Source organism: Miniopterus schreibersii (genome assembly GCF_964146895.1).
Source record: "Miniopterus schreibersii genome assembly, chromosome: 21".
NCBI classification, from domain to species: Eukaryota; Metazoa; Chordata; class Mammalia; order Chiroptera; family Miniopteridae; genus Miniopterus; species Miniopterus schreibersii.
In genome coordinates, this window is record NC_138123.1 from 11,893,277 (window position 1) to 11,908,055 (window position 14,779).

The window sequence follows — 14,779 nt, forward strand, 5'->3', positions numbered from 1 at the left end:
CGCTGTGTTCACCCCCAGAGAGCCCTCAGGTTTCTACCTGCAGGCCCTCACCTGCCTACACGGATCAATAAAGCCGACCCCGGGGGTGGGGCCGGTTCACTGCAAGATCAGGAAGGACACCGCGGCGAGCAGCAGCGGGGTCGCGTCCAGGCGGGGTCTGCGGCACAGGACGCGGGCCGGGGTCGCGGGGACCCAGCGTCCCGCCGAGGGCACGGCGCACGGGCGCGCGCCGCCTCCGGGGTCCGGGCGGCCACCTGTCACTCACGGGGGCGGGGGGCGCGCCCGCGGACGCAGAGGAGGCGGGGCGCCCGGCGACTGCGGCCTCGGGGCCGCGCCCCTCGCTCCCGCGCCCGCGCCCCGCCGCCGCCGCCCGCCGATTGGCCGCCCTTTGCTCCCTGACCCCCCGCCGCACGGCCGCCTCCGGAGCCGCCGCTTCCTGCCCGGGCGCCGCGCGGGGCTCCCGGCCGGGGCGGAGCTGGGCGCCCAGCGCGCGCCGCCCTCGCCGCGGCCGCGGGAGCGCGCTGGGGGCGGAGCCGCGCCGCGCCCTGCCCCTTCCTCCGCGCGCCCCGCCCGCCCCGCGCCCGCCGCCCGCCGCCCGCCCGCCCGCGCGCCGGCCCAGGCTGCACTCGCGAGCAGCGGCGCCGCGGCCGGCGGCCGAGTGGGGAGAATGCGGCGGCGCTCGCGGATGCTGCTCTGCTTCGCCTTCCTGTGGGTGCTGGGCATCGCCTACTACATGTACTCCGGCGGCGGCTCCGCGCTGGCCGCGGGCGCGGGCGGCGGCGCCGGCAGGAAGGTGAGTGGGAGCCCGCGGCCCGGCCCCCCGAACCCCGACTCCCGCCACCCCCGCGCCCGGCCCGCCCGGCCCCGCGCACCCCGGGCCCCCGCTCGGACGTGGCCGCCGCGCACCGAGGGGGCGTCCCCGCCCCGCCTGCTGTCCTCCGCCGGGGCTTGGGCTCCGGCCCCCCGGCCCGGGCCTCCCGCCGAGTCCCCGGGGCGGCGGGCGCACCGGCCCCTCCGCGCTCGCCGGGCTCGGAACGGGGCTCCCCGGGCGCAGCCGCACAGGCGTGGGGACCGCGGACGCCTTTCGGGCCGCCCCCCCCCTCCGTGGACGCCCCCTCCGCTCCACCTAATTGAAGTTGAGTCTCGTCCGGCCGCCGAAGCCCCGTCCCCTGCGGTGGGAAGTTTAGGGGCGCGGGTGTCGGGAGACACAAAAGGGGGTGGGGAGGAGGGGGAGAGGCGGCAGCCCTTCCAGCGTGTCGGGTACAGCGGCAGAGAGGAGTCCAAGTTTCTTTCCAGCCCTTTGATACCAGCCGCTGCGGTCCTCCCCCCTCCCGCGGGTCACCCCGCGTGGGGAGGGGGCGCCGTCCTGGACTCTGCCCCTCTCTCTGCCCATTCTTCTGGGCGCGGGGGACGCAGCCAGCCTGGGGCCGGGTCAGACGGACGCCTCCGGGCGGGAGCAAGCGGAGGCCACCGTGCCTCTGCGCCCCGCGTGAGGCCGGCCGCCGCCGGCCCCCCCTTCCCCCCGGCCCCGGGGTGCGCTCCGCCCGACCCCTGCTGCGCTGCGCGCACCGGCCCCGCTCCCGGGTTACGCGCGGACAGCCCCTCTCCTGGGGGTGCGCTTTCCACAGGCCCCAAGGGCCCAGCCATAGGCCGTGGGGACCGTGGAAGGCGCTCCGGAAGGACCCCGAGCGCCCGGAGGAGCCCGGACGGCGCGGCCCTGCGGCCGGGCGCCTGTGGGGCGCGAGGGCTCCGGGCTGCGCACGTGTTGCCCCGCGGTACTTGTAGCGTTTGGTGCCTAATAGGTTTGGAAAGCGGCATTATCATTTCCAAAATCCTGCAGCCCCCCCCATTGCTATGACGTTCAGTGTCACCGCAAACCCAGGAGATTGTGAGTTAGTGGAGGTGGACCCTGGGCTGGGCTGGGCTGGGACCGGGGGAGGGCATCCAGCACCAAGCCCAGGGGCCTAACTGGAGGTGCACAGACTTTATAGCCTTAAAGTCCAACCTGTAAATGGCAGCGTTGAGTTTGGCTGGCTCAGGTTTTCTCCACTCTTCATTCATTCATTCTCAGTGGAAGGTATGGGAGGGAGGGAGGGAGGTGCCCTCTTTGATTCTGGGTAAATTTCATGGGTTTGCTTTATCTAACGAGGCAGAAATGAAAATAGTTTTTCCATGCGCTGAATTGGCCTGGCTTGGTTCTCAGCCGACCGCATACGGTTAGCCCTGTCTTCTCTCCTAAACGCAGAAAACGGCTGTATGTGTACGTGAAATCTCCATTTATTCCCCAGCGGTAAAGAGCCAGTGAACCCGGTAGAAGCAGTCCTGCTGCTGCCAGAGTGAAGGCTGTGGTCATGATAGACGAATGATTTCAAAACTGCTTCCCAGCGGGTCCGCGTAGCCGGGGGTGCTGGTGGGACCTGGCCAAGCTTTCTGCCTTTCGTGCAGACGAAACCCAAACAAGCTGCTTTCCTTGGTTTCCCACTTTCATTAGCACGTGTGGTTTAGAAACAGCAGCAGTGCGACCTTAGAGGGTTCCCCCTGGTGGGTGGGCGTCAGCTGGTGGACGGTGTTTGGTGGGGGGTGTCTTTCATGTTCACCTCTGAAGTGTGATCCTTTAGTTTAAAACAAACAAAAAAATCCAAGAACTTCTTGGGAACTGGCGATAGGAAAGTACAAAGACCGTGGAGAAAAAATGTGTCGGAGATGAACGATCGATTCTACGTGCTTTGGTGATTCAGGATTCTGTTCTTTCTGTCAACCGACCATAAAATGTAATCCTGGCCCCAGAATGGTTTGGTGATTTGTGGGTTGAGGAAGAGGTGTGTAGTAAGCTTTCGAAATTGCAGAAGGAGGGCCCCTGAACTCGGCGTCGCGGACCCTGCCGTGGACGTGGCTGTAGAAGTTTCTGGAGTGGCGAAGGGAACCCTGCCATCCTGAATTTAATGATCTAGAGTATAAAACTGCGCAGTCTTCCTTCCTTCCGAATTGTTTCCGTGGATCTAGAGACTAGAAAGTCTCTTCCAATTTAGTTCATCCTCATGATATGAGGAAATATGTAGTTATTTTTAGCTCGTAAAGTATGGACATGAAAAGATAATGATGTTGTATGCACGCACAGGCAGAATTTAAATACTAGCTACACTGTTTTAGATGTAAGTGGACTTAACAGCTAGTTTCCTCCTATTCAAGTCAAGGCTCTAAGTCCACATTTAGCTGATTTCTCTGCAGCCTGGCGTATTTAACAGGGCACCAGGCTTCATTCAGCATTAGGCTTTGGGGGATTGTCTGTCTAGTGTTTCTGCTGCTTCAGCACCCTAGCCCGGCCTCGTCACTGTGTCCTGCCTGTTAAATAACTCATCTCAGGACTTACTCTCCATGTGGCAGAACCCAGAAAGCCAATTGACCTCAGATTGCAGATTTAGTAAACTAAACAGGAGCCGGTGCTGAAACCAGCCCAGGCTCTGCTGTGCCGCTCCGGACTCAGCGCTGAGGCTCAGGGTGTGTGTGCTCGGCTGAGTTATGCATCGTGTTGTTTAAAATTATACTGCATTTACATATGTATAGTTCCCTCCACGCCCCATATTTTGCTTTTTCCCTGTAAATTGATGATTTGCACTTCAAGGATGCCTTTCCTTGGAGCATCTTAAATGCTTTAAAATTTTAATCATGTTAAGTCTCCCCTGGGCCTTGGTGTGTTGGCAGTGGATGGAGTGGCAGAAGAGAGGAAGGGATTTCTGGTGAAATGAACCTGCCTCTGGGTAACGTGTGGCTGTTTTGGATGGAAAGGGGAGGTTTTTCCAGCCTGCAAAGACTGATCTCTACTGACTGATCAGACTGGGTGAGGCCTAAGGCCCCTTGTCTGTGCTCCCCACATCCTTGGGAGGTAAGGGAGAGCGATCGTTGGGGCACATACCAAGGGCTCAGGCAGCCTGATCCCTTTCCAGCAGCTTTGCTCGATGGGGTCTCAGGGTGGACGACTGGGCTTGACTTTGGAGGAGGCTTTGAGGAATAGGGGGCCCTCTTTTTGGTCCGGTGAGGGGTCTCACTTGGCTGGAGCATGGTACATATATAGGGGAACATTAGGGTGTAAAATTAGAGGAGGAATTTGGGAGTAAATTGTACAGTGCTTCCAATGCCAAGCTGAGTTTTTGGTGGTTAATTTGGTTGACCATAGGGAACCGGTAATGTTTTTTGAACTGGGTAATGGACATTCAAATGAAGGGGAGTGGCACAAATCTATTTATTGGCCTTGACTGAGAGTGATTTTCTACTCCTTTCTGCTTAGTGACCTTTGCTAATTTACTGACCCCCCCCCCCCCCAGTTTTCTCTCTTTACAATGGGGATAATCATTTTTACCTGTGGCAGGGAGCTAAATGCCATTAGCAGGTCCTGGCAAATAATAGGTGCTGAATCAATGGTATGGGGGGGGGAGGGGAGAGAAAAAGAAAAAAACCTAAATATTCCCTTGAAAAGGTAGTGAACCAGGAATTGTGTGTGGCCTCCTGATTTCTCGAAAATTGTGGATGTGTTTTCTTTTTTCTCAGTCCCTCACGTATTCCTCCAAGATTTGGTGGGTTCCTTTGGGCTTGTGCTATGAACCTTGAACTGTTGGGAAGTGGTCCAGACATCACGCCAGTTCTTGTCAGAGCGGGGTTCCCGCCAGTGGGCAGCCAGCAGGAAAGGGGGCTGAGGACACACCTTCCCGTGGTGGTTACGTGCGCAGTCCCTGTGGCGCGTCCCGCACTGGAGGCCTCCCACGGTGGTGAGGCTCGCCTGTCCCTGCAGCCTCGCTTCCCCTGGCAGGCGGGGAGATGGCTATCGTCACTCAAGTGTGCATGGTTTGAGGTTGAACACAAGACTGTCATGCGCTTTAAGAGGCGTCAGCAGATCTGTGAGCATGTGTGGCTGTGGGTGGATGCGAAGGGGGGCCCCCCGTTCAACACCCCGTCACCTATAATCAGTTTGGAGTTTAAAGAGATTCCGTTTGAGGTTGGGGTAAGGAGGGCAATAGCAGGAGGAGCCGCGGTACAGCCAGAGACCCTGGCATACAGGCACCGTGCTGCAGACTTTTCTCTAAAAAAACAAAGTTTCCATGTGCGGGAGTTATGTTGTGGCTTCCAGGTACTCAGACATAATGGAAACAGATTGTGACTGATAAACAGAGCAAAAATAACCTCTTTCCTTAACCCTTAACCCTCAGAAGACGGGAGAAAGAAGCTGCTGTACCCAGCATGGAGTGGGGTCAGCCTGCCAGGCCCCGGCAGGCCTTGGGGGGGGTGGGGAGGCCGTGCGGAGGCGCCAGGCCCTCTGTAACCCTCGCCGCTCCTGGAGAGTGGTGGGGGTCCTATTTGGATCAGAGGAAGGGGTATTGGAAAGGCGGTCAGAAAAATGACTGGGGCTGGGGAGACATCCATTCGTATATATACGTAGCGTCTCATTGTTGCCATCGGTGTTTCTGAGATCTCTTGGGAGAAGGTGGTCCGCCTGAGACGGCGTCGGTTTCAAAGCGGGCAGTGCGGTGTGGCCGCCCTTCTGGCAGATCCAGAGGCAGCTGGCTCAGTGCAAGGGGGGGGGGCGCTGGGACAGGGACCCGGGCGCACGAGGCGCCGACTCCGAGGCTCTGGCTGAGGCCCGGAGGAAGGCACGGTGTTCCTGGGAAGCGTCTCTGAGGACTCCCGGCTGGCCCAGCAGAATTCAGGGGAGGAGACGCCGGTCGGGCCTGGCCCGGCGCACTCCCCGCCCTTGACCCCTGCTCTGGAAGGCGTGTTTGAAGGATGCTGCCGATAGACAGGCCGGTAGTATCCGGCCGGACACACACTCCAGCAGCCGCGTGGAGTAACAGTGAGGGGCTTCCATACTGGTGGTTAGATAAATGCTGCCGTCTCTAAACCCAGAGCCCCCGTGCCCTGCGCCCCCAGCTGCCCAGGTCTTCCCTCGGGATTCCTCCTCCATGATCATCGACCAAAGGGTTGAAACCTGCCACCACAGCGGCCTCTCAGACCCTCCTCCATGCCCGTGCTCGTTGAGTGTCACCCCAGTGACCCTGCCAGAGACCGAAGGAGGTGCCCTCGGGTCTCATTTCCATGACCTGGAAGGTCACCTTTCCCCTTGAGGAAGTCTCTGATTCCGTGTTGCTCCTGGTGACCCTCGGTCCACTGCTGTGGTCTCGGCTCCTTGCCTCTAGACCACCTGATCGGGAGGTTTCTTAGGAAGGACCTCTTGGCGCTTCCACGAGCAGACCTTCCTGGGCAGGTTCCAGGACGGGCTGGGCTGACGAGCCCTCCCCTTCCAGCAAGAATTACATTGAACACATTGGTCCTCTGGCCGACTCTCGTGCCCTCAGAGTAGAACTTGACCTTGCCCTCTTGGCTGGTGTGAGGATTCTCACCTTTGGCCGTGTGCTGGACCTTAAGGATTAGCCCAGATGTGGAGGTACCAGGAAATTCCTGTCCAGTCAAGAGAGCCTGTGCCACCTTTCTCCTTTCTGACTCTGTGCCCGTTTCTAGGAGATAGAAACCGGCTGCGGGAGCTAACGAGCCGCCCCCTCTCCTGCGGTGCCTTGTCCCAGGCGGGTGGTCCTGCCCCTGTTCTCACGCTGCCTCCGCGGGACAGGTGAGGCACCTGGCGCTTTCGAATTTAGTCGTGGCCAGTATTATGTACCCTGGAGGTGTCTCATCTTAAATGGGTTGTTTCTTAGCATTCGGAGTGTAGATGGCAGTGATTCATCAGGGCTGGATTTGAAAAGAACCCAAAACGGTCACTCAGTCTTGCTCCTGGGCTGGCCCTGAAAAAGCTCTCCTTGACTTTGGGAGCCGTGTGCCCCATGCCCCATGCCGTGACGCTGCAGGGGGGTGGCTGCCCTGGATGTAAGGCGGGCTGGGCGCTCGTGGCCCAGCCTATCTTGTTGGGCCGTCCCCCATGGCGACTGTGCCCTTCACTTCTGCCCTCCTGGGAGTCTCTCTCAGGCCCTCCTGCCACCACCTGTCCTGCCAGCTATGATTTCTTGCCGGGGGAACCCTTTGGGAGGTGGATTGGCCAGGGTGGCTGGGGATAGAATTGCCGAATTTTCAGAGCCCAAATCAGGACACACAATTTGGCAGGGATGGGGGTACTTGGGGGCAGTGGTGGCTCTAGTTCAGGGCTCTCAGCCTCGACCCAGTTGACATGTTGAGCTGGGTAATCGCTGTGGTGTGGGGCTGCCCCGAGTGTTGCGGGGTGTTAGCAGCCAGATCCAGACTCCCCGTAGATGCTGGAGTACCCCCACCTTGGCTGTGACAACCAGCAGTGTCCATGGGCACTGCCCAGTGTCCCCTGGGAGGGACAGTCACCTCCAATTAAACACCACTGCTGTGGTCAGTGTTAACTCAAATTTTTATTTCTCTCCCTGCCGCCTCTATGGTTAGACCTTCCCAGAGCAGGCCGGGCCCCCTGAGGGTTCTGGGGTCGACCCCTGGAAAGAGTTTTAACTTAGTAAACACACAATTAGCACCCACTGTGTGCCAGGCACATCCCTCGTACTTTACGGATATTAACTCATTTGTTCCTCACAGTAGCCCTTTTTTCCTCCCCTTTCACTGATGAAGACTGAAGCTCAGAGAGGTTAAGTGACTTTCCCAAGGTCACAGAGCTAGTAGTGGATGGCAGGCCAGGGTTTCCTGGTGGGAGAAACCCCCGGGCCTTCGGAGGCAGTGGGCGTTGTCCGCGGCTTGAGGGTTTGTGCCAGCCAGAGGTGTGGACGCCGCTTGCGCTTGCTGCCCGGGCTGCCTGTGCCCATTGCCTCGGCTGTGCCCTTGTCCTGTGCACCATGCTGGCACCTTCCGGGAAGGCATGTGGAGCAGTGGGCACACACTGTGCTCTGACGGTGGTGTCGGTCCATTTCGCTCTTTTCATTTTTACCGATTGCTCTGTGAAACGTTTTCTGTGGGTGACCCGTGTGTTCATCTTCATGAGCAGGGCACCCATCCCCCCACACCCCTTCTCCCACCGCAGACGGGCTGCCAAGATGCCTGCAGGTTAATTTGCTCATTGACTTGGTGGAATGTGCTGTGGAACAATCTCGTTGCGTGATTTCTGAGCCGATCTCTATGATGTGCTAATTCAGGCTGGGGAAGCGTCTGTTGTCCATCGATAGGCCATTAAATCACATCGCACATTTGTAGTGTTTTCCACACACATTGTCGTTTAATGGGAACTCCTCGCTGGCCCCCTGTCCCTGCTTGCATAGAATCTCCCCCGTGATCTCATCCCTGCGAGTTGCCATGGGCGATGGGCTCTGGATTCCTGCAGGAAAGCGGCGGTCGGAGGCCGCCTGGTGCCTCGTTGGAGAGGCTGTTCCTGGCGGGGTTGGTAACGTCCAGGCCCTGTGATCGTAGCATTTGTGGAAGATAAAACAGGCATGCGCCTTCCCTGCCCACAGCCACTTTCCGGAGGTGGGACGGTGGGAAATGGCAGGTCCTCCTGGTTCTCAAGTGACAGCATCCAGCTGCTTCTCACAGAAGCTGCTGGCATTTACGAGGGTCATTAGACGCTTTATGGGGTTGTGTGCCGTGCCACCAGCCAGCACGCTGCTGGACCAAACAGCTGGAACATTACATGGAGGCAGAGGAAGGGTAATTTTAAAGGCCTGCAGGCTCAAGAGCAGCTGCTGAAGTTCCGTGGGTGCTTGGGGCCGTCCCGGGAGTGGGCTCCTGTCGTCCTGAAAGGGCGCTGCTCTGGGAAGACGGCGCAGTTCAGGTGAGGCCTGGCTTCGCACGCGGGCCTGGGAGGGCCGGAGGAGCTGACGCACGTGAAAGGCTGCGCTCTGGGGGTGCCCGTAAATTCAGCACTCTGTTATCAGGATTTGGGGAGTGGGCGGGTGACGCTGGTGTCGGGGAGTTTGTGTGGCTGCCCTGGATGAGGAGCTGGCTGGCCCAGCGTGGGACGCCTGCGGGCCCCATTGTCTGGGTCCTTCCTGCCTCAAGGGCTTTCCCATTGCCCTAGATTCTGAGCTTTTGCTGTGACCTGACTCAAAAGGCTGACCTCTTTTCCTCTCCGCTTCCCACTCTCCCCCGTCCTCTGCTGTTCCCCTGAGCCCGTAAGCGCACCCACTTGTACTTCCTGTCAGTCGATGGTCACTGATTTCCTTGTGTCTGGAATACACCTTTTTTCATCAAGTCTAAGATGCCCTTATTTGTAAAACCACATTTTATGAACCACTGAAACAGAAAAAGCACTGCCCGTTGAACTGTGTCACAATGGTGTCTTCATTACTTAATGTTTTATTTTCTGTGTATTTAAGTTACTCTTTTAGACGTAATTAGACATGGATTTTTCTATATATCACTCTTGGGCATAGGTAAAAAGGAAAATATACCTGAAATACATTGGCTTGGGTGTTCCTGAAACTTTTTTGGTGTCCACTGTTCGACTCAGACGCAGGTGCCTGTTTTCCTCTCCGCCACCAAGATCTTTGGTGATGCAGCGTTTCCTAAAACATTCATGAAAGCGCTAAGAGACCTTGGTTCTGCGCTCTTAATGGAGCTTGGCGATTCTGTAGATTTAGCCAGCGTTCGACTTTTCTGGGAATTATGCCTAACTCCCCAGTTCACCATCCATTCCTGTCCTGCTCGGTTTGGTTTCTGGGGATGACAGGTACTTTACTGTTTCTGGGATTTTCTTCCAGGCCCCTGACATGCATGCTGCAGCCTTGGCTGTGAGCAGGTTGCATTTGGCGGGTGCGTCGTGGCCCACTCCCGGCCCACAGCATCCTAAGGCATCATCCGTTGTGGGATGCATCCCAAGTTCATGTCAAACTGTGAGAAAAAAGTGCGTGTTAGGATCGAGCTGTGGCCATTCTTGTTCTCGTGTGTCAGGCACTCACCTTCCTGAGAACTCAGCCCTCGGCTAAGGAGATGGGGGTCCTTCACGGAAGCATGAGCATCTGTATCTGTTCAATCCCACCCCCAGAATCCACATAAACAGAAGTCCTTCTTCTCATTTCTGAGACATAAGCAGCTAAGGAGCTTGAGTCTGTTTAGAATCAGTGTTGAGCGTTTCTATCAATACGTTGCCCTGTGGAGTGCTGGGATCTGCAATGGGAAGCAAGGTACTCTGTCTTCCTTCAGGGAGCTCACGATCCCTGAACCAACCAACCAGAGAAAGTCTTTTAAAAAATAATTAAGGGAAAGTTGAATAAGAACTGGATAGGAGATAAAATTTAAGGCATTATCATTCATTTTATTAATGGCTGTATTGACATTGGGGTTATGTTTTTCGAAAATCCTTTTGTAGATACAAACTAAAGTATTTTTGGATGCAAAGATGTGTCTTGGGGGTAAATTATGGGGGATGAGATTGGCCAAATGTGTTGCTGAAGCTGACTAGTGGGTACGTGGGGCTCATCATATTAATGTTGTGTACTTTTGAAAATTCATTAAAAAAATTTAAAAAGAAGTTTCTAGATGTACGCAGCTTAAATGAGCGAACCAGCCAAAAGCTAGTATTTTTTGAAAAGCAACCTTATGGCTTTGTGATAGGATCAGTAAAAGGTTTCTGCTTCCAATTTCCAGTGAGTATATGTGTGTGAGTGTGAAGAAGTTCCCCCTACACCACCACCAGGCAGTGCCCTGCCATCAGCTGGGTGTCCTGCAATTCAATGTTGTTCTGGCCCCATCTGCTCAGAGAGAGCGTCAGATCCCACAGGTGAAGGGCTCAGTCTTACAAGATTGCCTCTGTTTCAGGGGCCAATCGCAAGTCCAGGTTGTTACATGTGCTTCTGACCTACTGGCTATAAACCAGAGGCTCCCAGGACCCCTCCTTCAGTTCATCACTTCGCTAGGGCGGCTCATACGACTCAGGAAACTCATTTACTTGCTAAGTTACTGAGATACAGTCCCAAGGATATTACAGGATGTGAATCAACATCCAGATGAAGAGATGCACTGGGCAGAGTCCCAAATAAAGAAGCTCCTGTCCTCTGGGAGCCTGGTGTGATGGCCCGTGGAGGCGTCTGGTTCCCCATGTGGAAGCTCCCTGAACCTTTGCCTTTCCAGTTTTCATGGAGGCTGCATTCCAGAGGCACGAGTGATTAAGTCATATTGGTTCCTCCTCCAGCCCCACCCCATCCCCAGAAATGAGGGGGTGGGACTGGAAGTTCCAGCCCTCTATTTATGGTTGGTTCCCCTGGCAACTAGTCCCCCATTCTTAGGTGCTTCCAGAAGTCACTCCATCAACACAAACCCGGCTGTGCTGGGAAGGAGCTTGTTATGAATGACAAGACACCCATTTCACCTTCACTGGCCTGAAGTGATTTCAGGAACTGAGGACCAAATATGACAAAAGATGCTCCTGTGGCTCCACTCGCTCAGGAAATGCCAAGCGTTTGGGGAGCTGTCAGCCAGGAGCCCTGGATCATGTCCAAATATACAATTCGTATAAGTCACAATATTGCAGTAAGTAAATATGTACACCTGCATCCTGTATCTTCTGCAGTTTAGGACTATCCAGTGATGATGCTTTTCAAGGGATGCTTCAGGGTTGCCTAAGCTCCTGAGTTGACACCCATGTCACAACTTTCTTAGGTTTGGTACCACTTCTCTAAGAATTATCTCAGCTCTTTGGCAATTGCTAATTCTGGTGAACACTTTGATGGTGGAGTTTCAGAGCAGGTGGTCTGTGAGATCACTTACACTTAATCAGACTGCTCGGTGGCCCAGAGACCCTGTCACCCACCGGAGTTTGCTGTAGATGTCTTATTATGCTGACTACCCCATTCTCATTTGACCTGCCTCTGGAGGGCAGAAAGCATGTCTCTGTTCACTCCTGCTCGCTTTTCTTCTATGCATCTTGGGCAGTTTTGCTTGCTGTCATTAAGAGCTGTGGGCGCTTTGGGAGCCCAGAGTAGGAGACCTTTAATATGTGTTACTTCTTTTTGTTTCTGCAACAGGATATCATTGCAAAAGCCGCATATTTTACGTTGTATTTGTCAGTGATAGATTTTTGACAGATATATGGTACTGGGGTAGACAGTTAGATAGACCTGAGCAGAGCCAAGACCCAGGTACAGAAGGCCACCAGGTGGAAAGCCCCTGGTGCCTAGCATCGGACAAATGTAGGGTGGGACCCTGCTCCTAGGGTGGCCTTTCCTTCCCTAGCATATCACTGGTCATGTGGTTTAGATCCCCTGACCGTTCCTCCCTAGAGATTACATCAAGGCCTCAGTTGTATTTCAGCTCCAGGCCCAGGTAAGCAGCAAAACCAGACAAGTGACGCCACAGCTGACCTCTAGACTAGCAGCACTGAATAATGTTACTCCCTGCCCCGGCCCTTATATCACACCTGGAAAGGACCGCCCCTGACATCTCTACCCTTAAAGCTCTTAGGACAGAGGACCCGGAGCACTCCCCCTCCTGGGAGCATGCCAGTGCTCCTCTTTTCCCCCGTCCCCCAGACGCATCACTCCCCCAGACCCTCCTCAACTCTCAACTCCAGGGTCCCTTCCTTTGGCTCTGTAACTCGTTTCCTAAGCCCATTTCTTCTACGAATTACCTCTTTTACCTCCGTGATTTTCTAAATAAATATTCTCTCGTAGTTTGAGTCTTGGCTCTGAATTCTTTCCCAGCCAGAACTCAAGTACCGAGGTTGCTGAACCCAGGTCCCGTCTGACCCCACCGGTCTAGCACCCGGTGCCGTTCCCGCCACCACCAACAGCGCTGCATATTTTCTGTAAGATATAATTCCTCGTACTTCAAATTCCTACCAGCCTTGTCACTGAGGTGCCTGGAACACCGTGGAGCCACTGCTGCTCTATTTCAGCGCCCCCGGGAGAGCGGCAGGAACTTCCACAGCCGCGGTTTCCAGTGGACCCCAATGCTATTAACGTGCCCCCAGGTCACGCAGGAACAAAACAGGCTGGAATTGTAGTGTTTCCCCATTTCCTAAAAACTGGCTTTGGAGCGCGTCCTAGGCTTTGAGCCACAGTCCCTGAGTCATCAGCAAGTTACAAATGGCAGGTTTCTCTGTTGCCGATGCTCAGCGGCAACTTCAGGCCTGGAAGGTGCTGATTGCTGGGGCTGGGGATCTGCCCCTAAGCCTTCATTATTGCACACTGCTGATGGGGAGCTGGGAGGGGCCTCGTCTGGGTGCTTGGGTGGTCTGAGCTCCAGGCCTGAGGCTGGGCGGCACGAAAGGGCACAGCGTGGCCATCCAGGCCTCGTCAACCGGCGCACGGAGGCAGACGGGGCCTCAGGTGGGGCATCCCTGTGCTGAGGCTTAGTGTACATCTGTACTTGGGTACTTTCGGGCCGCACACTCGTTGCAGCAAGAAATAACGTGGGCCACTAAACGTTTACCTGGGAAGATATGAGTTGGGTCTCTTTTGTTTTCAAACGGAAAGAAAGGAAGATTTAGTTTGCCCATCACTGGGGATAAATCTGACTTGGCAGATGTCATTTTTACAGTAGTGTTTGTACTTAAGACATGGTTTTTAGTTTAAAGAGTTTCTCCCTACCCAGTGGAGAGCATGTGATGGTGTTTTGCCTGAGCTGGCCCAGAGGCTATTTCTGATGATTTAGTAAGTTCAGTTTTTCACTCCAGCGGTGGAGAGCGCTGGGCATCTATACATACGGCACCATGGTTGTTTAAAAGTGAAGCTCTACTGCAGGGTTTGCAGGGGGCTGCTCTGTGCCCAGGGTCTGAGCTGCCTGCAGGCCCGGTGTGTGATGTGGGCTGATTTCTAAGCAGAGGTAGCTCTGCCTGCTGAGCCACCTAAGTGCTGGTGTCCCATGCAGGGTGCCAGGGCAACTACGTAGATCCACGTTGGGGCATTTGGAAACCATCTTGCCTGTTCCTGGCTTCAGCCTTGTGGGTCTGCCAGGGAGAGCCCAGGGCGATGGTGCAGGACAGCTCTTGGCAGGGCAGCTGGCTCTGGGGCGAAGGGGCTGGGGGATGCCTACATGGGGGCCATGGACCTGGGTTTGACTAGATTGGAATTCTGGCTTCTCCAGTTAGCTCTGTAAACTCAGGCAAGTGACTTAACCCTCTCTGCCTCAGTTTCCCCATTTACCTATCGTCAGGATGTTCCATGAAGAATAAATCAGTGGGGCTTGGTACATACATCAGTGCCAACAGCTGGTGTTGGTGTGAACTCTTCTGTGGTTTGAGTAGGAGATCTGGTGCCCCTAGCTGGGTGGGGGCTCTACTGCATGGTTGGCATCCACGAGCCCAGGGGCTCCTGTGCCCGCTGGAGCCAGCCTCCCTCCTGTGTTTAAGCAAATGAGCCTACTTTCCAGAAGGCACCTCTACCTGCACGGACCTGGCCTGGGACCTTCGTCTGGGGAGGAGTGTGAGGCAGGTGGGACTCTCGTAGCCCTTGCTCCTACTTTGGTGAGGAAACTGAGCCCCAGAGGGGGTGGGCGGTGAGCCCCGGGGCAGCGGTGTGGGCTCTGAGTGGACCCCAGGTCCTGCTGGAAGAGGAGGCAGGATGCTGGGGCCAGAACCCCTCCTCAGGTTGTGCTACCAAGAGATTATTCCCCAGTTTCACCCCCTTATCTCTTGTAACTTGCCTTTGAAAATTACACCGGGATATGGTTTTTAACTATGTGACTAATTTTTTAACTCCAGTTGGCAGTTGGCTTTTCCAATATCTTGAGCTGTTATCATCTGAAAACAGCGTATCATTTGAAAACCTTTCCACCAGGTTTTAATTAGTAAACATTCTTTGCATTTCATTAGTTCGATTTCTGGCTTGCTTTTGAAACTGCAGGTGAGTGACAAGTGAGTAGAGGGCAAATTCATGCTCGT

General features: G+C 55.5%; 1 protein-coding gene across 1 annotated transcript in view; it reads left to right on the top strand.

Moving 5' to 3' along the window:
* The first annotated feature begins 600 nt into the window (after window positions 1–600).
* GALNT2 (polypeptide N-acetylgalactosaminyltransferase 2) overlaps window positions 601–14,779 on the top strand; it is a 149,156-nt gene continuing 134,977 nt past the window's right edge. Inside the window, exon 1 of the mRNA XM_081124220.1 lies at window positions 601–793. Within this exon, the coding sequence (XP_080980346.1) occupies window positions 668–793 (126 nt within the window). The 5' untranslated portion in view covers window positions 601–667. The remainder of the gene's footprint in view (window positions 794–14,779) is intronic.